Here is a 27530-nt window from a genome sequence, read left to right on the forward strand (position 1 = left end):
TCATATTTTATACTTTATTATTATACAAAAAAATAGAACATTTATACGATTAAAAAATTTAAATAAATAATTATTATGAATTAAATAAAAATCAATGCAAATTACAAAAATTTGATCATGTAAAAAAATATACAATATGCACAAGCTTATAATGCAAAGATTGCATTATGAAAAAATTTAAATAAATTAGATACATCACCACTTTTTCTGCCATAATGAGAAAAAGAATAATAGTTTTCAATACATTTCAAATAAAAAAAACCATGCTCTTACATTAAAATAAATAAAATTTTATAAGAATATTAAAAACAAAAAGACTATACATATAAGTTGCACTTACAGTAAATGTCATGGCAGAAATGGTTCAAAACATTTAACTAAAATTACGTTAACTTTAATTTTTACAAAATTATTTTTCAATACATTCTAATTAATTTCAAAGATAGTACAATATTGCATGAAGTTATTTACACATACTGAAATCTTATTTTTTTCTTCATCATTTAAAGCATATTTTCTACTATTGCATCATTAAGGCCCACATATGCAAGTAAAGCATGTATGAATATTAGAAAGATCACACCGCATTCTTAAATAGTATATAGAACTTATAAAAAATCTAGTTATTATGTTCACCAGTTTCACGGTTCAACTGATTTTCACTTTGTGCACTATAATCATTCTCTTTATTCTCTGCGCAATCATCATTTTCTTTGTTTTCATCACCTTCCTCGTGGTTTTCTTTATTTTCTTCACTTTCGCTGACATCGTTTTCAATCTTCCCAACATTCTCCTCATCACCAGGATTATTATGACTCTCAATTAGAATATCCTCAGGATCAGGAGCCCTTGGTAAAAACTCTTCTCCTGGATACATAGTTTCAAAAATGGTTTGAGCCTAGAAGAAGATTCATCAGCGTATCATGTATGTGCAGGATACATTAAAATGAAAATCATTATAAAAAGTTATATAGTGACTGCATTCAAATTTTTTAGTCTAACAAGAATTTTTATAATTTTATTTTATAAACTGTCAAGCTCATTTATTGCTAACCCTAATTTAACTAGATTTCAGATGTAAGAACACAGTTATAGAGTAAAGGATTTAGCAGTTAAAATTACATAAACATTTTTTAACAGAAATTTAATTTTTTTCAGATATTTAAACAAATTGTGATTGATTATAACCACTCNTATCTTTTTAACAAGAATTTAATGTTTTTTAGATATTTAAGCAGATTGTGATTGATTATAACCACTTGAACAGAAGAACTTCAAGTTCAATAAGCATCCAGGTATTAGATATATATATAAAAGAAAAAGTGATGAATTTCCCCCTTTTTTTTCTCCCTGTTCATTGGTGTTATCAAGTATATTTTCATATTCTTCTTGAAAATTGCTTTTTGAAGTTGTCTGCAAAAAAAGTGTCAAGTCTCAGTGAAAATTCTATTCTTTAATGAAAATGATTAAAATTCTCCTTTAACAAGCAAACATGTTAAACTTTGCTGTTTTTTCTTTTTGTTCCCAGTAACATTCTTCTAATGAGACGGATACAATCAATTTCTTAAAGAATCTGTTACGAAAATATACTAGCTATATTATTTACCTTAGCTACATCTAAATAAAATAATAATCGAATAATCTTTTAACTTTTAATAGTTAGTATACAACAGGTTCGTACAGACTCCTTGGAAATAAAAAGATCTCCAAGGAGTACTTGGAACTACTTAGATTTCCAATTAGTCCTTAGAAACTCCTTAGATCATTGTGTTGCATAGATGAACTTACTAAGTCTGCTGATGAATTTGCTGCCCATGCAGGGAAACGAAACGATATAACTTAGCTGTCAAAATCTAATAGTTTAAGAAAAACTTCAAAAGAAAAAAAATTTAATTGCAACAGTTAGAACAAAAAAAAAAAACAGCAAATAATTTTAATTTAACATGTTACAAGCAAACTTACTTAATGATTTACTGTGATTTTTTTTTTTTTATGAATTGCCTTAGATTTTCTTATGTATTCAAATTTAAAAATATAAGATTGGTAGGTTTTTATGTTAATCTTTAACATCTGTACTATGTACTTTAACAAGGTTTATTAGAATATTTGAAACTGGAAAATGTATTTATGTGTGAAAGTGATAACTTTATTTATTTTTCTTGATTAAGTTTGACAAAGTCGAAATCTATTTCAAAAAGGCTAAAAAAAATATCTTATACAAAATATACATTTTTACAAGTTCTTATAATAACTGCTTTTTAATTTTAAAAAAAGACTGTCTAGTTATCTTTTAAACAAAGTTTTTAAATTTTTGATAAGTTTCGGAGTAAAATTTTGAACTCCTTGGATTTCTTCTTCTGATCTCCGTTTGAACCCTGAATTAAGGATTTAGAAGTTAAAATTACATAAATCTTTTTAACAGAAATTAAATTTTTTTCCAGATATTTAAGCAAATTGTGATTGATTATAGCCACTTGAACAGAAGTTCTATAATCAACTGGGTATTAGATATGTATTTAAAAGAATGAGAGAGGAATATCCCCTGTTCATTGATCTAAGAGGGAAAGAAAATTATGACCCAATAGCAGATACACAAGAAATATTTAAAAAAAACTGTTTCATACTGTTTAAGTTCTGTTATGAACATAACTTAATTTCATCAAGGATATTTTCGTATCATATGAAAATTGCTTTTTGAAGTTGTCAGCAAGAAAAGTGTCAAGTCTCAGTGAAAATTTAATTCTTTATTGAAAAAGTTTAAAATTCTCCTTTAACAAGCAAACATGTTGAAATTTGCTTGTTTCCATAAACTTTCTTCTAATGAGACAGATGCAATCAATATCTTAAAGAATCTGTTACAAAAATACACTAGCTATATTATTTATCTTAGCTACATGAATAATAGTGTAATCTTTTGAGTTTTAATAGTTAGCATACAATTATATCAAGGGTATTTATATAAGTATCTGCAGTTGGGAAAAGCAATAATTTAAATAAAGTAACATCCCTCCAAAGAAATTGAATTTAGCTTATTATGGTTTGTCAGCTACTCACCTCTTTAACAGCATGTTCATAATCCAGTTCTATGTCTGGGGAGGACGTCAGAAAAACACCTTCAGGTGTGTGAGAATTCAGATTTATGGTTGACGTATCCCGTTGATTGAAGAAAACACTCCACAATAAATTAGGCTTGCTTTCTTGAGAATCTAACAAATAAAGGTATAAAATATAATCTGATTACAAAAGATAGAACTAATATTTTAAAAATTGATTTTATTTTATAACTTAAGTTATTTATCTTTAACTAATAGGAGGCATTATTAAGAAAATACACTAATAATATTTAATTTATAAAGCAACGGACCATTTTAATCATGATCAATTTCTTAATATGGTATCATTTGGCTTTGTCTAAAATTACACTGCATGATTTAACATTCCCAATACATAAAAAAACTACTCTCATCATAAGTTTGTACAGCAAAAAATCATTGTAAGTTTCAAAAATAAATATTACAATACTATTTCGATACTAAAATAAATTTATAATTTTGCTAAATTAATTTTTTAAAACTAAATAAACAATAATAACAAATAGGGAGAAAGAATAAAGCTTGTTCAAAATTTAAAGAAAATTAAACTTCTCAGGACCTATTTTTTCTTTTCTGATAAAAAGACAAATTACGAATTTAATAGATCAAATAAGTTAAAAATAACAATATTCTGTCAAAATAAAATAAAAAATTAACTTTATGGGTGATTGGGGGGAGGGGCTTGGACATATGTCCTCTCTTTAAACAGGACACATATGTCCTAGTAGTGTTTCTGTCTACGGAACATCCAAGTGAGGCCGATACTAAATTAAACTGTGTTAGACTAAATATTTTTTTAACTACTGCTTTTTTTTAAAAATTTGAAACAGTTATTTTATTCTAGATTTATTTTATTCTCTTTACATCTTAAAATACATTTGTATGAATTTTAAATAGTTTTTAAAAATAGATTCAACTAAATAGTTTTCTACATATAGGGAAACTAATGTGACATTATGGTCATTTTCATAGTTAAAAACATCAATATAATCATGATTACCTCCACTGTTTTCCTTTTTGAATAATAAATTGATAATAGGTTCCAAATCTTCCTCAGCTGTTTGGCTTGATGATCGACAATACATGTATACAATATCTGAAATGAATAAAATTTTAATTTTAAAGGATATTGAATGAAGTTCGACCAATGCATAATAAAGAAAAAAACTATCCTCCCTGGTAGGCACCAAGCCTGAGAATACTATGCAGCTTTGATATTATCTATAATCTAAAAAAGCTGCCACAAGAAATGTTAATAAATATAAATATTTAATGTAAAGCACAAAGCACTTCTGCAACAAATTATTGTATCAAGGTTTGCATTAAGGCTTCACAATATTATGTATAGCAATGTGGTCAGCATTGAGTCTTTTCATCTGGGTGAACTTCAAGCCACCACCAAAGTTCAAATTCTGGCCAATCATATTAATAGCTTTATGTCTTAACCATAGTGCCATCACATATTTATAATATTAATTTTAGAGATTTACATTACAAAAAAATTTTTTTTTGATGTTTTAAAATCAAAAATTGTTTAATCCAGGCATATAGTTAAGCATACCTTCCATAATCTTTAGACGAATACAAATATATTAATATTTATGAAGCATGTTTGTTATGAGGGAAAATTCTTAAAAATTTTACAAACAACAAATTATTATACCAAAGAGAATAAAGAATATAGAGGAAGAAGAGGTAAAGTGGCAACTTTAAGGTTTTGTGAATGGTTATAATATCTTTCAAAATAGCTAAGGTATTACAATATATACCAATAATAAGTACATAACTGATAAGCTACTGATTTTTTTCGAAACTTTAAAAAAAAAATTAGTATGAATATGTTATTTAAACAAAATACGAAGAGCTTTTCGGTTTTTTCATTAAGTTTAAATCATTTATAATTCAAATAGTTTTATCAATAAATGATATCTACAATATTATTGTGCATTGTAGACAATAATATTATGCTTCGAGTTTACAATAGTGTTATTATTAAATTCTTCAGAAATATCTCCTTCACAAAAACACTGCAATGTATTTTCACTAATAATAAAAACAAAATATAAGTAAATTATATGCAAAAACAATCGTTTATACAATAATATTTTAGCAATATACACAAGCCTTATTCACTATTAAATGCTACAAAAGTCTTTAGATTTATAAACTTTCAAAACAACCAGAAAATTCAAATTTCAGCAAAATCATTACTATTTTTGTTTGCATGTGAGCAAAATTGTGACAAAATTGAAGTGTGTATGTGACAAAATTGAAGCATTCCAAAAATTCTCCAATTATATTGGACCAAAAAAAAAATAATAATAATTAAAAACAACAAAAATAGCATGGCTGTCCCTTAAACAAAGATGTGGAGAAAAAAAAAGACATTTGAATCATGTCTTGCAAAGATGCCACCTGGTCTCATGCAAACAGCACCCACTTTACCACGAGAATAAAAGGAAAACCAAAAATTTCCTTTCATGGTATGATTTTACAAGACAGACACTTTCAGGTGAGCTACTTAATGACCGATTTAAGAAGCAGGTTCAGATTGATAAGACTGTTACAAGAAGCTCATTGCCCTATCTGCCACAGAAGCGTGAAATGATGTAAGGCAATGGAATATTTACTTTAAAATAAAATAACAAATGGAACAACAATATTAGTTAAAAAAAATACAATGCTCTACTTAATTTTTTAGAAATGCATTTATAACTTTGAGTAAATATTTGACTAATTAAAACATTACTCCAAATAATATAAATATTGTAACTTTTTTTTTTTTGCAAAACAGTTTTTTTAATAATTTACATCAGAAAAAAAATCTCATATTTAACAAAACACTATAATTATACACTATAATCATACAGGGGTGATTGTGAGCCCATGTCAAAATACTGGAAAATTTCCTTTTCTCCTTTTTCTCAATATTTCTTAGTTTACTTAAAATATATTTAAAATTTTACACATACCTATACCATTTACATAGACCTATGATGACCTGGAGAAGTAATTAAAATTTACAAATATGTCTTTCTTTCTTGAGTTTATGATTATAACAACTATTTACTGATAAAAAATTAATATTAATCATACATATAAGCTTATAAAGTATCTCTCTGGCTCTTCCTTACAAACCCATAAAATAAACTGTGTTTTTAAGTTCCACCTTTGAAAATTTGATTTCCGGAAACTTCTGTGATCAATGATTTTTCTAAACGTTTGGACCTTCGATTTCCGGAAACTTCCGGATCACTGCTAGCGAAAATTCCGGAAATCCGGATTTTTCCGTAGCACAATCACCCCCGATCATAACAAAAACACTATAATTATTTATACATACATAAATCTTCTGGACAGACATAGTTCTTTGAACTGAGCTCCAAAATTGTAACAGGGTTCTTCATGTCATCTCTGGGTGGAAATCTCAACAATGTATTCTAATAAGAAAAATAAATAATAAAGATTTGATTTAATGAAAACTACATTACTAATAATGGGAAGTGTTGAGTTTTGATTCAATATATTAAATTCCTTAGTCCTTATACCCTTCCCATGACAAAAAAAAAGCATATCTTATTAGAAACCTATTTAATAAAAAAATAAAGATTAAAAAGTTTGTATAAAAAATTATAACTCTGTTATATAATTTTTATATTATTATTATTGCCATGTCTTTTCAATTAACACAAATGAATATTTAAGCATGCGTCTTTCTGGGGTTATATCCATTAGTTCATAATTAAATTTAATTTAATTCCTGTTGTATCTTCAAACTGCTTTAAAACTTATAATTGTGTATGTAAATTTTCAAAATAACTCATTTAAATTCTATTCAATATTTTTGTTTTAAATTTTTTCTCTCCATTTTCTAAACTTATCTTTGGTTTTGATACATACAAGAGAAATCTAGGCAGTATTCCATTTCAGGATCAATAAAGATATCCATTTGCAGTAAAGAAATTAACAAATTATCATTTACACCAGAAACGGTAATAGGTACTATATGCATTGTGATAGCAGATATACTAATATAGAAACAGTGGTAATTGTTTCAAGAAATGTAATAGTACCCACATACATATAAATGAAACTTTTCACAGGAAGCATATATTTTCCTCTTCTTTTCAAACTACATTTTTAAAAGAGTATCACACATACAACATTAGACTCAAATTAGATGCATCCAGTGAGCAGGTTACAAACGCCTATTTATAATAAGTCTTGAAAAACAAAAAGAAAAGAAATAATATTTCAATTTTTTTTAAATATTCATGCTTATATATGGTAATGCTTAAAGTGATGTTTAAATAAAAATATTTTTTAAATCGATAGAACTGATACATACTTCTTTTTTCTCTGAAGGACAGAGAGAAGAATCTGTTATAAGAACAGCCCTAGAAAGGCTGAAAGAAAGAGGCTTAAATAAATAAAACAATGTATCATTCTAGAGCAACATACAAGCCACAATTTTAAAACATTTAATGCAAAGAACATCACACGAATCATAAAATTTCACATTCTATAAATAAAACAATATTTATAACAGGTAAAATTAAATACCTTTGCAATGAATCAGTGGAATAGAACTGTTGCGCAGCATAACTTGATTCCATAATAAGATATCTGAAAAATATGAATTTGTCATGCTGAAATAACATATTTCCTAATATTTAAAAACCAAAATATCTTGTTTAATCCTTTTTCATTAAATAAAAATCATTAATATAATCTGTAATCTTTTTTATATCACAACCTTGAAATGAGTGCAGAATAAAATCTATATTTAGAGATTCCCTCTACATTTGCCTAACATATTAGCAAAGAATTTGAAAAACCGTTTTATGGTTGCTAATGTTTTGAATTCATTAAAATTTGTTATTATTTCTCACTTTCTTTTCCCCTAACACATTTGACTGTTTAAGGCAAGAAAAAGAGCATTCACAATAAATTAAACCAATTAATAACCAATACATGGATTCCCAAACTTTCCTTAGCAAAAACTATGTTAACACACGCATGGCCCTCACATTTTTGATACCTTGCTAGATAGAAGTGTCTTGTGAGGTTTAGCTTAGCAGCCCCTCCATCCAGACCATTTTCAAAATTTTTTTATATTTAATAAATCATATGTATAGTAAATATGATGAATCCTTTTTATTTTGGAGCTACATATATTTCTAAAATAAAACGTTTTTTTAATTATTATGATTTATCATAATTTGATTCTTCACTATATTTGTTTATCTTCACAATTTGATTAGACAGAATAATTAGACAAATGGGTAATAATAATTTCTTAAAGTGATTCATCAACATATTTTTTGAAGCACTGTTTCCCACAAAAAACCATGATTCTTCAACTGGTATTAATCATCATTTTCAGGATAAATATTCTACTAATACTACCTACATCAAACTAATAGTAATCATCAACTTCTTCAATCTACAAAACTTGACACTACTGTTGAGAGCTTGTTAGTTATGTGAAAACATAAAGGATATGATATAATTTTACAGTCTCTATATTAACTTTGCCAAAATATAAAGATAAAAATTATACAGAAACAATAAATTTATATTATTTGTATTTAGTTCCTACTACTTAGTCTAAAATAATTTTCTGTATCGGATTTTCCTATTTTGAAAAAAAAAAAAATTTCTATTCACATAAAACATTATTAGATAAAACATGGTAAAGTCTAGAAAGTTATTTAAAATTTTACTGGGAGATCAATCAGTGATTATGTTAAGTTTGTGATAACTTGCTAATTTAAGATTCTTTTTAAATGGATAAAAATATACATATGTTTTTTTTTTCACTTTGTTTGGACAAAAGAAGCTTTTAAGCATTTTCCCTTTAATTTCCATTATATTTGATACATATAAAAAGGAATTTTATTTTCAATTCGAAATTTTTTTTAAATTTCTTTCTTTTTCACATAAATAATAATAAGGAAATTACCAAACCTCAAAATTTTTCTGCTAGCACAGTTAACTAGCATTTAAATGACAATCTCTCTCTTACAGAAAGAATGAAAAAAAGGGGGAAATATTAGTGAATGATATAAAAATTGCAGTTAGCAGAAAAGCAGTATTGTTATGTTAAATAACAGCAAAATAATCTTTAAAAAAAAAGAAACTCAGGAAAATCCACAAAATGAGTGATTCTCAGAAGCAACACAAGGTAAGAAAAGTTTATTAAAGAAAATTCAATAAAAGTAATCAGTTAAATGCTTAAATACTTAATAGATACTACATTGCTTGAAAAGATATGTTTGAATAGAATATATTAAAGAAAATATAAAAAGATGTGACTCTTACAAATCAGGGAGTCTTAATTCTCAATCTGGGTACCTTATACACCACAAAAACATTTCTTGATTTCTTCCTGTAGTACTGATAAATGAGTAGCACATCCAAGAAGATAAGTGTGAAATTCAAGGTAGAGAATAATATCTACAACTACTATTAATTAGACCTCAATAGTTTCAAGAGAATTATAGAAATGGGGAATACCCAGTACTTAAGACCATGAAAATATTATATTCAATTTAAAATAAAGAACAAGTTTTATTTTAATTTATTATATGTACATTTTAAGAAACTTTCTGCATAAATTCCTTATGATGAAAAAAAAAGAAAATAATTGATAAAATTTCTAAATGAATTGTCACTTACTGACAATCTATTCTTTGTCCCATAGAAACTGTTCCACAGCACCGGTTATTCTTTAAAATAATGGCTTCTGGTTTTCTTTTGAGGTAATACATACCTTCATAAACAGCACATAATCTGTAAACAAACATAATTTAATAAATAAATTAACTTTTATACATCTGCTTGCATTTATAAAAACTATGATTACCTCTATTTCAACAGAAACCATTGTAATAACTAAGAATATTCAAGTATATTTTTTAATACAACTTAATTTTACCAATATTTATATAAATTTTGACTAAAAAAATTAAACTCACTTGACTTAACTCAAATTCACTTTAATCAAGTCAATTAGATTAATTTTAAATAGTTTAACACAGCAACAGTGAGGTAACCTGCTTAATGCAAATTGATGTTGTATGAATCATATGTTTTATAAACTACACCAAAACATGGGTTGCTTTAATAAAATATTGCATAGAAATATACCTTTGAATTCCGATGTCTCTTTATTCTCAATACAACTCATGTATTAAAAACATCAGTACTTTAGTCAGTATTTAAAATGCTAAAAGTCATCATATTTCTATTATTTTTGTACCAACACTATATATACCTATATAAAAATTGGCTGAACAGAAAAGCTTGAAGCTTTAGACAAAATCACCATTCATTTTGATAAAATTATTTGTGAAAAAAAGCAACAAAATTTGAAGTTAGGTTCCATTTATGCAGATTTCTATTGTTTATTAAATATTCTATTTATCATTGTCATACCAAAATAAGTATCAAATAATTCCTAGCTTTCATAATTTCATTTAATCCTTAAACTTACATGTTATTTTCTAATTATTTTCTTAATAAAAATAATCATAAACTTTTTTTCCACATGTAAACACACAAGAACGAAAATCAAATGTTGTAAACATATTTTTTATCAACAAGGGTTTGCAGTATTAGAATAAAAAATCAAGTCTGTTAAATATTTGTCACAAATTTGCAACCTTTACCTTTCGCCAAATTATTTCAGAATTGACAATCCTTTATCTTATGTTTGGCTTAATTTTTGATAAAGCCTATTTTGATAAACAGCTAATAATGTTCCTCTATTGAGAGTGATGGCTGTTTAAAAATCACTTTTGATTTGAATTTTTTACGGAGTGTTTAAGAATGCGCCAGTTTTTATCCTTCCCCACAATCTCTCAAACTTAAAAACAAATTTCATTTAAACAATTACTCATCGAAACTTCAGCAACAGTGAAATATGTAATATTATGAAATTGAAGAAAGAATACAGAGAAAAATATTAAGCGTAAAATTGCCTCACCTACAAAAGCATTGAGGTAATTCAGCACTTCCATAGCAAGTACACAAAAAAGGACTGTTTCCATACCTTCCCAGGGACTGCAAAAACTTTTGCGTAGCTTTAAGACCCTAGAATAGGACAAAGTTTATTAAACTTTAAAATGGTAATTTTTAATCTAGGAAACACAATTTCAGAACACAGATGCCATTACAAGCAATTTGTAAGGATGTTTCTCCTTTATACATCATTTTCCAACACTACAGCATTAGATAAAGAGTTTTTTTTTTCTACTGACAAAAAATGCAAGTTAAATTATTAAAAAGTTTAAATATAACTGAACTGCCAAGAAAATAAATATATTAATAAATAAAAGCAAAAAATCAACTAAATTTCTAAAATAGAGTCTTCAATAAATGGAAAACTAGATAAGTATCTGATTTTTTTCCCTCCAGTTTTGAGTATTACTATAATCATGATTTGATTATTAAAATTTTGTTGCTGTATTTCTAAAAGCATGTAACATTTTTTTGTCATATTTTATACTTTCAACTTTTGATGTAAGGAAATAAATAATAATTAATAAAATTAAAAATCAAAATGAAATACTTAATAAGAAATGAAATATGTAATAATTATGAATGAATTATAAAATTGTTAACAAAATAATTACCACTTTAAGCATTGTTAAATGTATCAAATGCTATAAAAAATTTTTAAATGACAAAATTAAAAAAAAAAAGCTACATAAAAATTTGACATTTAATAATATGCTAATCAACATAATAAAAGATTTTAAACAATACAATATATTTTTGATAGTATTATAAACAATAATATTTTACCTGAATGGTATTACAAGTTTCTGAAACCATTGCAATGGCATGTATAATGTAATGCTCCACATTTGAAGTCAGTTTTTTTGATCTAAGAAAGTCAACAAACAGCTTATCTTCAAACCCTACAAAAATGTTCATTTTCAATATTCTCAAGATTTAAAATATTTTTGAAATGTAGAAGAATATGTGACTTCAATATAATCATGAAAAACTTATTAGCTTTTAAATATAATACATAAAGACTTTATATATTAAAAAAGTTTAGGTGCTAAAAAGAGTTATTTTTTTCCCCTCAAAGAATGATGTCCACGAAATATGGAAAATGCTGTTTCAGATAATAAAACTAATTGCATAAAAACAAGTTTTATAAGGGAAATTTTATTTATCATATATAAAAATCTAATAAAATAACCACAAGTTCCAATATTCTTATTGGACAAGCAAATCACATGATGTGATCTTCACTCAACAATACAACTACAGATATGTAACAACTGACATTAGCTTGGAGCTACAGTAGGGAACCGATTATCCGGAACGATCGGGACCATCGCTATTCCGGATAACTGATTTTTCCGGTTTTCTGAATCGCTGCAAAAAGCCGTTTTTTTTTTATTGTTAAACCCAACTAAAAAAAATTATTAGGTAATAATCTTAAAAAGAAGAAAAAACGATGAAGTAATACACTAATGATTATTTCCAAAATGATTGTAAGGTAAACATCTTTCAAAAAAGAAAGAAAAATCCCAAAATGTCATGAGGAAAATTTGTTTTTTTAAATATGGCGGGAAAATTTATCGAATTTCGTTCCGGTTTTTTGGTTTTCTGAATTCCGGATAACGGGTTCTGTACTGTAATAAAATGTATTAAAAAAAGATATAATCAATTAATATTCCTTTAAATGTATGGATCTGTACTTGCCAATATATCGTTTTAAGTTTTTTTTCTTTCATTTCAAATTTAGCTTATCAATGAAAATTAAATGCGATTCGTAGATATTTTTATTATTTTATCATGTGATCTTACTTTGTACTAGATAGTAATTATCACATTTTGTAGAGATGGTATTATACAATAGATTAAAGGTATGACCTTAAAATAATATGAAAAATGAAATTTTTGACCAAAGTTAAATTCACTGATTTTGCAACAGAACAACATTTGTTTTAAAATATTTTTTTAATTATTTTTACTAAATGATTAGGTAGTTCACAAATACTCCACACACAAAATCATGTGAGCTGCATTCTCTATATAAAGCCTTTTTGGTAAACAAAATTATCACAGTTATGAACTTACCAAACATGTTATGAACAACAACATTATGCAAGTGGAAAGGGCTCTACCCCTATTATGTTAAAATTTTTATCTTAATAAAAACAGAAACTAAATTTGTATAAATACACCACAACAACAAAAAACTTTTTATTTGAATAATTTTTAATTTTGATGTAAAAAATCTATTTGAAGTAACAAACACTATTATTAAGTAATCATAGAGGTTTGTGAGTAAAATTATAGAATTTCTTCATAATCTATTTCTAACATAAAATATAAATGCAGAAAAATTTGTTTACATTTTAAGCCTCATGATATAACAGTCTTAAGCAGCAGTTTACTGCAATCTAGAAGTAATATTTTTATCAAATAAGACATAGTTAGCGAAACAATGTGGATTAGCATGCCAAGATTTAGCAAATCCAAACACACAATGCAAATCGTAAAAATAATTAGCAACCGAACATAAATCATATTTCATAAATTTATCACCCTGAAAAGTATCAACTTTTTGCAATAATAAGAACTTCAGGGAAGATTGTGAGCCCAAGTCAAAATTCCGGAAAAATTTCTAGAGTTTTTTTTTTTTAAAAAAAACCAGTTTAAATTGAATAATCAGAAAAAAAATTTAAACAAGGTTTTTTTTTTTCCTTTTTTTCAATATTTCTTAGTTTACTTAAAATATATTTAAAATTTTAAACATACCTATACCATTTACACATACCTATGATGACCTGGAGAAGTAATTAAAATTTACAAATATGTCTTTCTTTCTTGAGTTTATGATTATAACAACTATTTACTGATAAAAAATGAATATTAATCATGAATATAAGCTTATAAAGTATCTCTCTGGCTCTCCCTTACAAACAAATAAAATAAACTGTGTTTTTAAGTTCCACCTTTGAAAATTTGATTTCCGGAAACTTCTGTGATTAATGATTTTTTGAAACGTCTAGACCTTCGATCTCCAAAAACTTCCGGATCACTGTTAGCGAAAAATCCGGATTTTTTCCGAAGCATAATCAGCCCTGGAACTTTCTAGTTTAAAAAAAACTATTAAGTAAAATTTAATTTTTTTTATATTAACACAATAACTATTTTACAAAGATTTTGCCTGTTCATTATGTATCTTGGAAATATAATTATAAACAAAGTCTGAAAAAGTTATGCTATTCTCAATAAATTCTGGAAAAACAGAAACATAACAAATTCAACAAAAACTAGAATTTTCAATAGTAAAGTTACATATGTCCTACTATATGGCTCTGGGACATGGCACAGCAATAAAAATAACATTAAAAAATTTCAAGTATTCATTAAGAACTGTTTAAGAAGAATCTTGTTTATCAAGTGGTTCCATAAAATTTGTAGTGCAGAAATCCTTAGAAAAGCAAAACAGAAACCAATTGATCTGGAAATTAAAAAAACGTAAATGGAAATGGATTGGTCATGTTCTACGTAAACCTGAAGTACAACAAATTTTTGATTGGAACCCTCAGGGCAATAGGAAAAGAGGAAGACCAAATAATACTTGGCACAGGACGATTGTAAACTAATTGAAAACAATAGGAAAGACATGAATAGATTCAAAATATCTGGCCAATAATAGAGTGAGATGGAAAGCCATGACAGAAGCCCTATGCTCTGATTCAGAGTGAAAAGGAATGCAGCAAACATTTCAAAAATTTTATTAATTTTACCTTTATACTCTTCCTCTTGTTCTTCAAATTTTAGGCAAAAAGTCAAAAATTTCATCAGCATTCTTTTTTCAACAACACTTACATTTTTAGTGCTGAAAACATCTGCTCTAGAACAAGGAACCTATTATGAAATTTACAAAATGATATGATATCTATACATAAACATCATTATTTAAATAAAAATATTGCTATTTTTTAGACCAATTTGATTCTGTAAGCCAGTAATTACATGTAGGTCTACAAGATATGACTTTATAGATTAGTAAAGAATAAAAACAATAATTTATTTATCATCCAAAGCCCAGTACCCAATTTAGCAAGTAAAACAATGTAGTATATGTTATGTTTTTGTTCAATCGCAGAAAAAATTATGCTGATCTTCACGCTTATTATACAATTCCAGCAATAGTAAAATTGGAAAATGGTTCATACAATTAATTATATAAATTGTTAGCACTATGATTATATCTTAGATCATGAAGTACTGACCAGTGCACTTATTATAGAAATGAAATTATTTAAAATTAAAAAAAATTGTGGACATTTATTTGCTCACAGATCAAATTAGTTACAGAAAATAAGAAATGCAACAAAAAAATTTTGACCAAAAAAACTAAAGAATTCAATATTTAATGTTTTTTATAAATTAAGAGATTTTAATACAAAATTAAGCAACTCCAAAATTATATGCTATTATACTCACTTGCTCTATATGGCCATTTATATAAGTCAGTACTCTATTAATACACTGAAATTCTGCATAACGAGCAATATTCGATGATATCAGCAATTCAACAAGCGACCCTCTAGAAAACATTATCTATAAAATAAAAATAAAATTATTATTGGTATTACCATACTCATAAATAAACAGAACAATATTTATCAAAACAATAATGAATAATATGCTATAATAGAATTAAATGTCAATCCTGAATGCTTCCTAATAGAACTAAATGCCTCTGAAGCTAAATGCCAATATTGATGAAGGTTATAATTTGAAAAATAGGTTAAAAAGTTAATTTGGAAGATATTTGAGCATTCAAGTTGCTTAATTTTTATTTCGTTAAAAAGGGGAACTTCAAGTTCTGGTAAAAACACTTTTGATAAAAACAAATTTGCTTTCATAAATTTAAAACTAACAATTGAATAAGTTAAATGGAACATATGTAAACAGTTTTTAAATAGTATAAATGATACTTTTAAATTAAGACAAATTAAAACTTTGCAAAGTTAAATAAATAATTTGACTTAAATAAAATCAGTAGATTTAACTAAAAGTAGTATTAATGAAGATACAAATCATTAATATTTTTTTCAGAATTACATGTAATAAAAGATAAAGCTAAGTGAATTCCTCAACCTATTGTAGTTGAATGTATAATTTGAAAAAAGCTGATGCTACAACAAGACTTATACATGATGTAAAAAAAAAAAGCATAACTTTACCTTAGGAGATAAATCAATATTAAACTTTCTACGATTTTCCATAAATGAAGCAAGAGTCCATTCTTGGTGTGCGATTTGAATCTGTGGTAGCATAGAAGCGTCCTCCACAGGAACACTTTCAGGATTAGGTGCTTGGTTTTCTGCTTCTGGGAACGGAAACAACTTATTAATAAGAAGAATGTGATTTACTTATCGAATGTGATTACGCTCAGATCGAAACTTGGGAGCTATGAACAATGGTAACATTAACACTGATATCCATTCAATAACTTACTAATAGCAAAGTAAAAAAATATATTGAATAATCAGAAAATAATCAAAAATCAATAATTAGAAAAACTCTTAATTTATTCCACTTAACTGAGTAAAATTTCCTTAACTTTCTGTACAGTAAAACTGTTGAATTTTTCTATGTTAAATAAAATATAGTGAAATCTCCATTAACAACTTCCTCTAAACAGCTGTAACCTTCGAAGAATGGCGATATGTTTATGGTACTGAACGTCTTCCATAGGATTTACATAACTGAGAACCTCTGAACAGTGATTTCTGAATAAACGCCACACTTTGTCAAAATAAATTTTGTATCAGGGTTATCTTAGTCAACTTTTTTTTCAATTTTTCATCTCTTGTCTGTAATAGTTTTAACTGATCATTGCTAAACATATTTTTCCCCATCGGTCATCACATTCAAATCTTTGTAAACAATTTTTATGCATTAATACAATAGTCAATCATAGATTTGGCTGTTCAATTACACCTACTGTAGATAAGTTGCATCTTTCAAGAGCAGTCCACAAGATTAAAAGGAGTATTTTTTTCTTGAAAATTATAAACATTCATATTCCGGCTTTTCAACAACGGTTATAAAATAAAATAAACATTCATACAGAAGTCAAACATAGTTTTGACAATTTAATTATGCTTCTACAGATAAGGGTGCATCTTTCATGGGTGGTCTGCAGACATCACAGCAACCTTGAGCAGTAATTCTTGATTAATCATTGGTCAGCCTTCAATTTAAGCAGTTCATAGAAATTGCCAGCACTTTCGGGAAAGAAATAATGTGAACATGCGTCTAACCAGTATTTCTTGAGTAATTTCATTTTTTCTTTAAGCTCTAGACATTGAAGGAGTGAATGCTTGGATTAAAAACTTTTGCAAATGACAAATTAAAATATGTGGGATTATTACAAGCACATATTTTGAACATTAAAAAAAAAGTTATTGAGAATAGTAAAAAAGGAATCAGCCCCCGAGAGTTAACTTCATTATATGTCAGTGGTAAAATGTAAATTAACGACATTTTTAAAAAAATGATCATTATAATGGATTATAATAATGATAATTAAAGCTAACTGCTGATAAGTAAGTTAACTATTAATGTTTGTTGCTGGATGTTGTTTTGTTTTTTTATATTTTACAACTATTGTTAAACAGCTGACCCAATTTTTGGGTTTACAACTACTAATGTTCAATTTTGTAGCCTTGTAATTTTGAACCCAATTCAGAAGACAAGAAAACTCCTGGATCAAGTATTGGGAGAAATTTGCCTTCGTGGAGGACTTTTTGAGGGAACTAATCCGCATATGCATTACATGCATGAACTCCTCCCATGGTTAGCTTGGCAGCAAGGGGACTCTGACCCATGATCCGTCTACCATGGAGGATATTTGCTGTCAGCACAGTGCTCAGTGCAAGCAGGGTGCGGGATTCGCATCGACCAGCCATAGCTGGCATTCAAACTTAGTTCATCTCATTGGAAGGCAAACGGTCTATCCTCTGAGCCCCCAAGGGTCCATTGGATGTTGTTTGCAAATTTTCAGGCCAATTTGTTTATAACTCTAAACAGTAGCTACCTCTTAATAGCTATCCCATAGGCACAGTTCCAAAAGGGGCCATTCTTCAGAGGTTTTACTATACTACTTATTTAACATTATGTCACTATGTACAGCACACAAAATTTTAAAAAAATGGATCACACTGAATAACTTTTGATATAATATCAGACCTTCATGTTAAAGGACTCAATCTTAATAGTTCAAAAAGGTGATCTTAATAATGCTAGTTAAATAGTGCAGACAATATTTTAAGTTGCGAAATGAGAGACAAAAACATATGTTATCTGAATAAACTTACTTTTCTATGGACTGATTTGAATTTCTGATCCCCAAAATAGAGGAGGTAATTGCAATCCGGGAAATATGACTATAGTTTAATGAGAGCGGTCAAAGTTTTTAACCTATTAATGTTCATTTTACTTTCTGAGTATTTCGCCATATCTCAAGAGTTTCTTTGAGCTAATCGAAAAATTTTTGCACACAATTATAAAATTCCTTTATCCAAAGATAAGTCCAAGCCAAAAATAATTTTTAATTATTATTTTCATTGATTTATTGTTTTGTGTTGAACATCTGTAAGTTAAGAACATAAGTTTTAGTATCAAAAGATAAATACCTTCAATGCCTGCAAATTTGTACTGAAAATTTTGAATTGTAAGGCATACAAATTTTACTTCCTTTGAAAGAAATTGCTTGGGAGTTCCACAGAAATTGAATTTTAAAAATAACAGTTCTTTAAAATTTAATTTTTCAGGAACTATTCGACCAATTCTGCTAAAGCTTTGTAATTTTCCATGTAAAATTGCATTCTTTAAAATGATGTAAAAAATTACATATATTACAATATTTACTAATAGTTGTTTTTAGCATGAGATTATCTATAGATAAATTAATTTCATAATTGTGTGCAAAATTTCTGTCCAGTCACTTAAAAAAGTTCTTGAGATTTGTCGTAATACACACAAATTAACATTAAGGGGTCCAAACTTTGGACTGCTCTCCTGACCAAACTATTAGGATGATGTTTCGGTTGTCAGAAATCCGAATTCGTCAAAAAAAGGTATGTTCAATCAGAGAAAGTATGTGTCTGATTTCGTAATTTAAAATATCATCAGCACTAATAATTAGCATATTTGTGGTTAGCCCCTCGAACCACTAAGATAGAGTCCTAAAACGTGAAGATCTAATCAAAAATCATTCAAAGTTGTCCAATATTTCATTTTGCGCACTATACACATTCTCTTCCAAGTTACCGTAACATATGTTAAATAAAGAGTATAAGTCACAAAAATTAAAGAAAAGAACTAAGTGAACATGTCTTCATGTTTGTTAATAAATTTATCTCTACTCAAAGTATTCAAGATTATTCATTAACTTTACACCCTGACCTGCAAGACCTTGATAAAAAAAGTTTCAGATATTAAATTGTGTCTGGAAAAGTGCCCCCTATGGCCAGTAGATAATGTTGACAGGCATATTAAAGAGCAAGAAGTTGGGTCATTTCAGAAAGAGGTCATATTGATCCAAAAATGTGGATCTATGATCTGTGTGGAATGCTACTATGCTATAGCAGTGCATGTCATGATTTTCAGATACACCAGAAGAACTTGTTCAAGATGGTCTCACAAAACAAAATGTAAAGTTTAGTCAAAAACTAGATATTTATTTTTTGGTCAAACATTTCCCAAATTTAAAAGGAGATTATACTTGTAAAGAGAAAAAAAAAAGAAACTCTCTATTAGACAGAAATAAAATTTAAAATTCAATATCAAATTAATAAAGCATTATAGCAAACACTGACTTTTGTAATAAGTACACAAAATTCACTTACAATCATGCAAATCGTGGAAAAAAGTTCGTACATATTTTTGAATCCTATGTTTGAAAAACGATAAATTGTAAATATTATACCTGACACAAGAGAAAATAATTAAGAAGAGATTGAATTGTGAAATAGCAACAACATACACCTGTAATTTCATTACTTGACTCAGTTTCCACATTATCATTTTGTGCAGTCACCGGACTATTTTCTGTAGTGCTATCTTCAGATAGAGCAGGACTTGTTTCAGTATTAGAAGCAGTATTAGATGATGCAACTTCCTCAACAGAGTCTCTAATGAAAATTAAATAATTTCATAATAATTTAGTCGATAAATTGAAAATAATTTTCCCAAAGTTCAAAATTAATTTCTAAAGAAAAGAATCCATAAGTTTTCTTTAATTACATTAAGAAACAATTCAAAAAAAAATTATAAAAGTGCAATTTATTAGTTAAGAAAACGAGTGAATAACATCAGTTGACTAAAAACATCAATAAAATCTTACACAAAAGTATGAAAATATTTAAGTCGTATGCATCCCTCTAAATAAAATTCATCATCATTACTATCAAGTCATGATCATTAGTATCAAATTATATGGTAAAATATTATTATAATCCAAGTAATAATACACTTATAAATCAATTTCAGAGAGTTGAAATAACTCCTAACATTTTAAAGAACAAATAAAAACTGTTTATCAATAACCACATTAGCAAAAAAACCTTTTTATTTTTAGATCAAAAGTTTAATCAAAATAATAATTATCGTTAAAAAATATTCAAAAATTACAGCAAACAAATTTTCATAAAGTTTCAAATAAGGGTTTAATCTGAAATTGTTTTATCAATATAAATGACCACAAAACACAGCTATGTTAAAAAAATAATGTTTTTTTTTTTTCAAGGAAAGAAGTTTAAGTAAAAAATTATGATCTTTTTTTTAAAAACAGTTTCTTTAGAGAAATAAAAAAAAGTTCTTTCTTTAAAGAAATAAAAAAGCAGGATTTTCAGCAAAAGTTTTTCCTTTTCCACATTTTCCCTCACCCAAATATATCAAATTCTTCAGATTCTAATATATATCTTACAATCTTAAAATAAATATACAAGCTCATTGTTTATCAGGTTAATTAGCAAAAATTCAGAGGTAATTAAACTAAATATTTTGTCAAGGTTGTTAGATGGAGACAACTGTGTATTATGACTAATACAATAATGAAATATTTATTATTAAAGCAACAAGCTTGTTGTAACAATGATGAGCAAAATAATATTAAGTAATTATAATCATAAAATAATTAATGTTAATAATTATTTAAAACATTTTTAAAAATATATATATTTCGTAAATTTAATTGAATAACTAACAAATATTGTGAACATCAATATTAATCAGCAGAAATAATCATACTTAATATGTGATTGCGAATGCAAATTTAATATAGATTTGCAAAAAGAAGGACACAAAACCAAAGTTTCTTCTTCTTTTAATAAATGAATAAAAGACGACTCTGTATTATTAAGTTCTCCAGAGTGTTCATTATTTTCCTGAAAAGTCAAAAACATATTGTTAATTTATACAGAAAAATATAAATCCAATTTTGAGCTAAATTATCAATAAATAATGAGACATACCTCTGTTTCTTTTATCCAGTCTAGGAATTTATCAAAACTGAAGCTAGCCCAATCCCCACCATAATAGTTATTCCTATAAATAGCAAATTATTTCTCAATGCAAATAAAAGCACCAATTCAATAGATACAAGTTTTTGAACAACATTTTGATAATATAAAGATGTAGTTGTTTATAATCAGAATTTTCTTATTAGTCCATATAACTGAGCTGGCTGATGGTACAACCTCAGTTGGAATAAAACAATGAGTGAAAAAAACTGCTTTCAAAAACTATTTCAGCAAAATTCTGCTTATATAACTCAACAGTTATTAAAATAAAAAATTCATAATATATAATACTTTTAAAGTTTGGCAACCCAAAAATAACATTAAAAGCTTGTAAGAAAGAATATTTTTGTTTAGCTTAAATGTTAAAAAATTGCACTTAATTGATGTTTAAATTAAACAACAGAAAACTAAATACAGTGAAGCATCCAGTTAGGGACACTCCTGCAAAACGGACACCTCTCAATATGGACATATTTTTAAGTCCCTGGGAATCTTCTATGAATAAACCATTATGTAATTTTCCGCAAAGCGGATACTCCCATAGCCGGATGCGGACAGTCATTTTTGCACTGAAATGTTATTTTCTATCTCTTCAATCCAGACACTACTTTTTCTAAATTTGAAGGGGAAAAAAACTATTTCTTCTTCAAATTTTAGGAAAAAAATGCAACTTATCACCATTTTTAAAGCATATAAATTTTAATATTAATAACTAAAAATTTTGCTAAGCTATTTCTCTGCTAAAAAATCAATCTTACTCTTGTCACCTTGCCTTATCTTTGTAAAGAAACAAGAGAAAATGATACTGCATTTGTGAAATAATTCGGACAGGGGCATCTTTTGATCTTTTCATCTAGAGCACACAGGTTATGCGACCCCTCAAGTTAAAATGACATCGTAAATGCTCTCAATGCTGCTTCTTCCCCACTGAAAATTTCTTTAATTCTAGGATTAATTTGAAAACTGTATTTAACACTGCTAGTGTAAAAAAAGAGAACAGAAGTATAATCTTTGAGGTGTTTATAAAAATGAAATATTTATTCAGACACTTAATAGATGATCAATTGTGAATAATAAACTTCATGGGTCCTCATGACTTACAGGTATACATTGCTTTTTTCTTCTGTGAATCGTGGGATGTTTACTTTCAAGAAGGTAAACCACGTTTCTTATCAAGTGAATAGGTAGTTGTTAGGGGTGTAAATCTAAGAATTGAAACTAACTGAGGACTAAAAGCTCCTATTCGGTATCATATGTCTAATTTGAATATCAGTGCTAATAGCAAAATTAAATTCTATGTAATATGTAGCTAAATCTAGAATTATGTATTTACATCAAACTCTTTTATATATTCTTTCTTATCGTAATTTTTTTAAAAATTTAAATAAATATCTTTGTAAATTGTAGATTCTTTAATTATTTCTATACATCTTTGAAAATATTCAAAAAACAATTTACAGTGTTAAACTTTGTTATAATTTTACCCTTGCCTCAAACAGACAATTTCTTCGGTCCCAAGAATGTGCGCTTAACCGCGGTTTCTATGTGTATATAAAAAATAAATAAATAAAAAACAGCCTGGTAGTAAAATTTGCAGAGTCAATCTGCAGCATTACCATTAAATATTCAAACATGCCTGTCACTGCCATACAGTCAGGAATAAATTATTATTGTAAAAATTAAGTTTAATATAACATATATTTAACAAAATTTACAAACATTAAATACAATAAAGTTGAACAAAAAAACTGTAAATTGTTTAAATTTAATTTGAGCTTCACACAATTATACTTAAGTTTAGCACAAAAGAAGTAAAAACAGATGCTTATACTGAACCCAATGAAGAAATCGGCAGGAAAAAAAAAGAAAAGATAAAGTTGTAGATGATAATATTAAAGTAAAATCTTAAAGGAATAAATTAACAGAGTTTTAATTTGTGGTGTCCTTATTTGTGCCCATTTAAAGCTAAAGCTTCAATAAATGAAATTCCGTAATAATACTATAAGTACTTTGCAGACAAATAAAACAATAACTAGAAAAATGAACATTAAGCAAGTGTCTTTTTTCGATATTGAATTATCTTTTTCTTCACACACTTCAGATTTAGGATAGATAATATTAAGTGTTTAAGAAGGTAACTTTTTTTTAACACAATTACTAATCATATGAACTATAAGCATCAAATAGAATAATATTAAACTAAAAGAATACAATAATTTAAAAAGATTGTAATTAAAGCCATTAATTGAACAAACAAATCAAAAACTCACTTTCCAACTAGTGAAGTCAAAGCTCTTCAATAGTTAGAAAAGAGGAAAGCTAAAACAATGATTGTTTGGTACTAGGGAACCAGATAGAGCAGAGTCAGAAGAGCCTGGTATAGAGCAGAATAAACAATTTTTTTTTTTGTTGTTGTCAAGATTGCATTGTATGTGTAATATTTTTTTTAAATTACAATCATTACATAATATTCTGAATCTTATTTAAAACTTACATCTTAAAAGTTTTTCATCACTTTAGAAATGAACCTTGTAATGTTTGCCCTACATTGAGAAATTTGAAAAATAAATGCCTTAAATTATTAATATTAACAGTTTTTTCAATTATTGAAATTTTGGCCAAATATTAAAGAAGTGACTACTGTTAAAAATTTTATAACTGGCTAATAGCAAAATTTACAAATTTTGTCTTACAGTGATTGAAAGTAAAAAACTGGCAGTCCAGGACAAAAAATAGGTTTCTATGGAGGAATCTTTTATAGAAGGCCTTGGTTTACTCAGGGCTGCCATGCCAAATATGATGATGGAAACATTGTTGATTGATTGTTTTCCTCTAAAGCCTTTTCAGGCTAGAAACCTAAAAAATATCTTCCCTAAAACTTGAGCATAGAAGTTTGCTACAAGGATAATTATTTCAAGTATCAGTAATAAATTTAAATTATATAAAATTTTTAAAGAGGTCATAAAATTACATAAAAAAATTAAGATCCAAAAGAATCTTTTTTTGTTTTGTTTAACTTAAATCTTCAAAAAATTAGGAAAAGTATATTTATGTTTTAGTAACATTAAACCCTTAATAATGTCTAATTGTTTTATTATTTTTAATAAGAATGCCAAGAATGTTAGGCATTTCTTAAGCATGTGCAAAACAACTGACAGAAACCATTTTTAAAAAAAAAAAAATGAATAAAAGAAAATGAAGAATAAAGTCTTGAAAAAAAAAGAGGAAGATTCAAAGAAAAAGAAAGAAGAATGGAGTTTGGATTAACACAATATGCAGATACTGAATTAAAATAAAAACATCAAGTAAATGTTATAATGAAAACAAAATTTTTTACCTGTCAATGTGCAAAACTTTCTTGCCAACACGAGCAGCTGCAGCAGCTATAATACATTCTGGCATTCCTAAAATATTATGATATTGAGTAAGGATTTCTTTATTACTACCATATAAACTATACATATTTTATATACCTATATCTCACACATGAAGTTTTAGCTAATCACCTCACTAAGTTTTTAAAATTACTCGAATAATAAAATTTATAAGGATAAAAATTAGCTTTTACTGTCTATCCTTTTAATTATGATCCCTCTTACAGTAACAGTTCCATTAAAAAAAACAGATAAAGTCAAAATTGCAATTTTTTAGGTAAAATGTTACCTTAATATCCATAAAACATCTGTACATCATTCCAACATAATGATAATAATTTGATTTGACAAAAGTTTCAAAGAAACTATTTAAGCTATTATTATTATCATTTATGTTACCATTAAAAGTGAAACATCCTGAATTCCTTCTAGAATCCTGGAAGAATGACATAATCTTCAAACTCTTACTTAATTGATTATCTATGGTAAAAAAATTAAAGAACTGTAGATTACTTCACAATGTTAATCAAAAATGCATTAGGATCCCTTTGAAATGTGGATCAATTTCTTTCAAAAGGCACCTAAGAATTAATTAATCATACCTTTCTGGTACAAAAATTTCATTGAATCTCTTTGAAAAATATTAATTTCCTTTTGTAGCTCATTATTTCGATTAAAAAACATAAAGATTTTAGATTGACCTAGGCATATATTATTTATTAATACGACAACCTTTTATTAATTCAAAGTAATAGCTATATTTAATTTTTTTTACTTATGTACTAATTAAAATTATACTTTTACAAACATATATTAAACAAATAAGTTGCATTAACAACAACAAATATTCTGTTAGTAAGTATAGTATTGTTTAATCAAAATGAATCTAGTATTTTTATGTTATCCGTAAATATTTACAATATTTTTGGGCTCTTACAGGGAAGATTTCATTATTGGTATCTGAACCAAAAAAGGCATCAAACTTTGAAAACAACAAAACAGTGGTATCGGGACAATATAAATAATCCAATCCAAAATAATCACAAAGTTATGACGATTTTCGGGAGGTAGCCACTCATAAACTAAAAAGAAAATATATTATCTATGGATAGCAACTTAGATGGCATAACTGCTAACTACCCTAAAACGAAACTGAAATGCATGCAATTTTTTTTTTTTAAATATTAGAAAGAAAGGTCGTTTAACGCCGCAATGAAGACAGTAAGCGCGAACAGATACACCACAGAAATACCCCATTACCCTTCGAACACGGCCCCTTTCTGATATGTTTTTTTATAGTTTCTTGTATGCCACCACCTGTAAGTCACTAAAACTTGGCGACAATTTTGGCTCAAGTACCAATACCGGAATCTTTCCTTCATAGCGTTTATTAATACAAATCGAATTAAATAATTAAAAAAAGTAAACAATTTACCTGTACCCACTACGATTACATCAAAATTAGTGGGTAAATCATCCATTTCAAACGTTAAATTTGGTAAGTTTAAATTCTAAGATGAATTACTTAATCTTTTGTAGTTTTAAAGTTACTTAACAGATTAAAATGAATTACAGCTGATTGCATTTATACACAAAATCGAGATGACAACAAAATGAAATTTTTCTTTTCACTTTGTTTGGTTTGGCGTTTGAAACGGCCTATTTCTGTTTCAAGTTATTATCATCTTTAAATGCGAAACTTAATTACGCAGAAATAAGTAACCGGAAACTCAAATAGTAAATAAACATTGTCCTGTTATTCCTGTATGCCTGGTACGGTATGTCATGGCTTCATGATTATTTTCTTTCTAATAAAGTTTTTAGAATAAATTGTAATTGAAAGTTTGTGGTTAATGCAAATTATTGAAATCAATAATGAATGACTTATATAACAATCCTTTTGTTGAACTGCGGCAAAGAATTAACGAAATTAAAAAGAAGAATATTAATTTGTCCAAAAAGTTTAAAAAATGTGGTCTAAGGAAAAATTCGATCCAAAATCTAGAGATGATTGAAAAAAGCAAAGTTCTTGATGAAACTGAAGTTTCTATGGTTGAAGACTGTTATAGAAAGGCATTAGAATTAGCCGAATATCATTTAAGGCGTAAAAAAGCAAAGAAACAACAAAAGTTGAACATGGTTCATAAAACTAAAGCAAAAGGCTCAAATAAACATACAGCCATTTCATCATATGATTCAAATTCAGTTAAAATAGGAAACTCTAAAAGTTTTCCAACTACCTTGTGGAAAACTGAAAATTTAGTTGGTAAAATTGAAAGCGAGAATACAAATGTTGCAAATTATTTATCAAGTCAATTAGGAAGTTTTATCAATCAAAACGTTGATATTCCATCTCCTCATTTCAAAAATATAAAAGAGAAGAGAAAAAAACTAAAATTGCAGTCTAGTTCATCTGTCCAAGATTCTTGTTTTTTGAAACCAGCTGCTAGGAAAAGCAAACCAGCCCCTGTTACTGCAAATTG

General features: G+C 27.0%; 1 protein-coding gene across 2 annotated transcripts; it reads right to left on the bottom strand.

Moving 5' to 3' along the window:
- Positions 1–26702, bottom strand: LOC107456981 (Rab escort protein). Of its 2 annotated transcripts, none has more exons than XM_043052574.2 (17): positions 26483–26702; positions 25011–25077; positions 21626–21698; positions 21402–21538; positions 20139–20284; positions 16328–16473; positions 15582–15698; positions 14879–14999; positions 11904–12019; positions 11083–11189; positions 9774–9887; positions 7656–7718; positions 7441–7498; positions 6436–6532; positions 4093–4188; positions 3055–3206; positions 1–898 (listed from the first exon to the last, which is right to left on the bottom strand). In XM_043052574.2, the coding sequence occupies exons 1-17, from the start codon at positions 26526–26528 to the stop codon at positions 620–622; spliced, it is 1935 nt and encodes a 644-aa protein (XP_042908508.1). In that variant the 5' UTR covers positions 26529–26702; the 3' UTR covers positions 1–619. The 2 variants fall into 2 exon arrangements, with proteins under 2 accessions (XP_042908508.1, XP_042908511.1); XM_043052577.2 differs by lacking the exon at positions 26483–26702 and adding an exon at positions 25985–26062.
- Between the last annotated feature and the right edge of the window lie 828 nt (positions 26703–27530).

Source organism: Parasteatoda tepidariorum, chromosome 8, assembly GCF_043381705.1.
Source record: "Parasteatoda tepidariorum isolate YZ-2023 chromosome 8, CAS_Ptep_4.0, whole genome shotgun sequence".
NCBI lineage: Eukaryota > Metazoa > Arthropoda > Arachnida > Araneae > Theridiidae > Parasteatoda > Parasteatoda tepidariorum.

Bases quoted from the DNA above. Each gene is read 5' to 3' on its own strand.
- LOC107456981 (XM_043052574.2), bottom strand. From the start codon at position 26,528: ATGGATGATTTACCCACTAATTTTGATGTAATCGTAGTGGGTACAG. The intron at 12,020-14,878 runs GTAAAATTAATA...ACATTTTTGTAG, and splicing joins ACAAGAGGAAGAGTATAAAG to GGTTTGAAGATAAGCTGTTT. The intron at 899-3,054 runs GTGAGTAGCTGA...ATCTTCTTCTAG, and splicing joins ATGAACATGCTGTTAAAGAG to GCTCAAACCATTTTTGAAAC.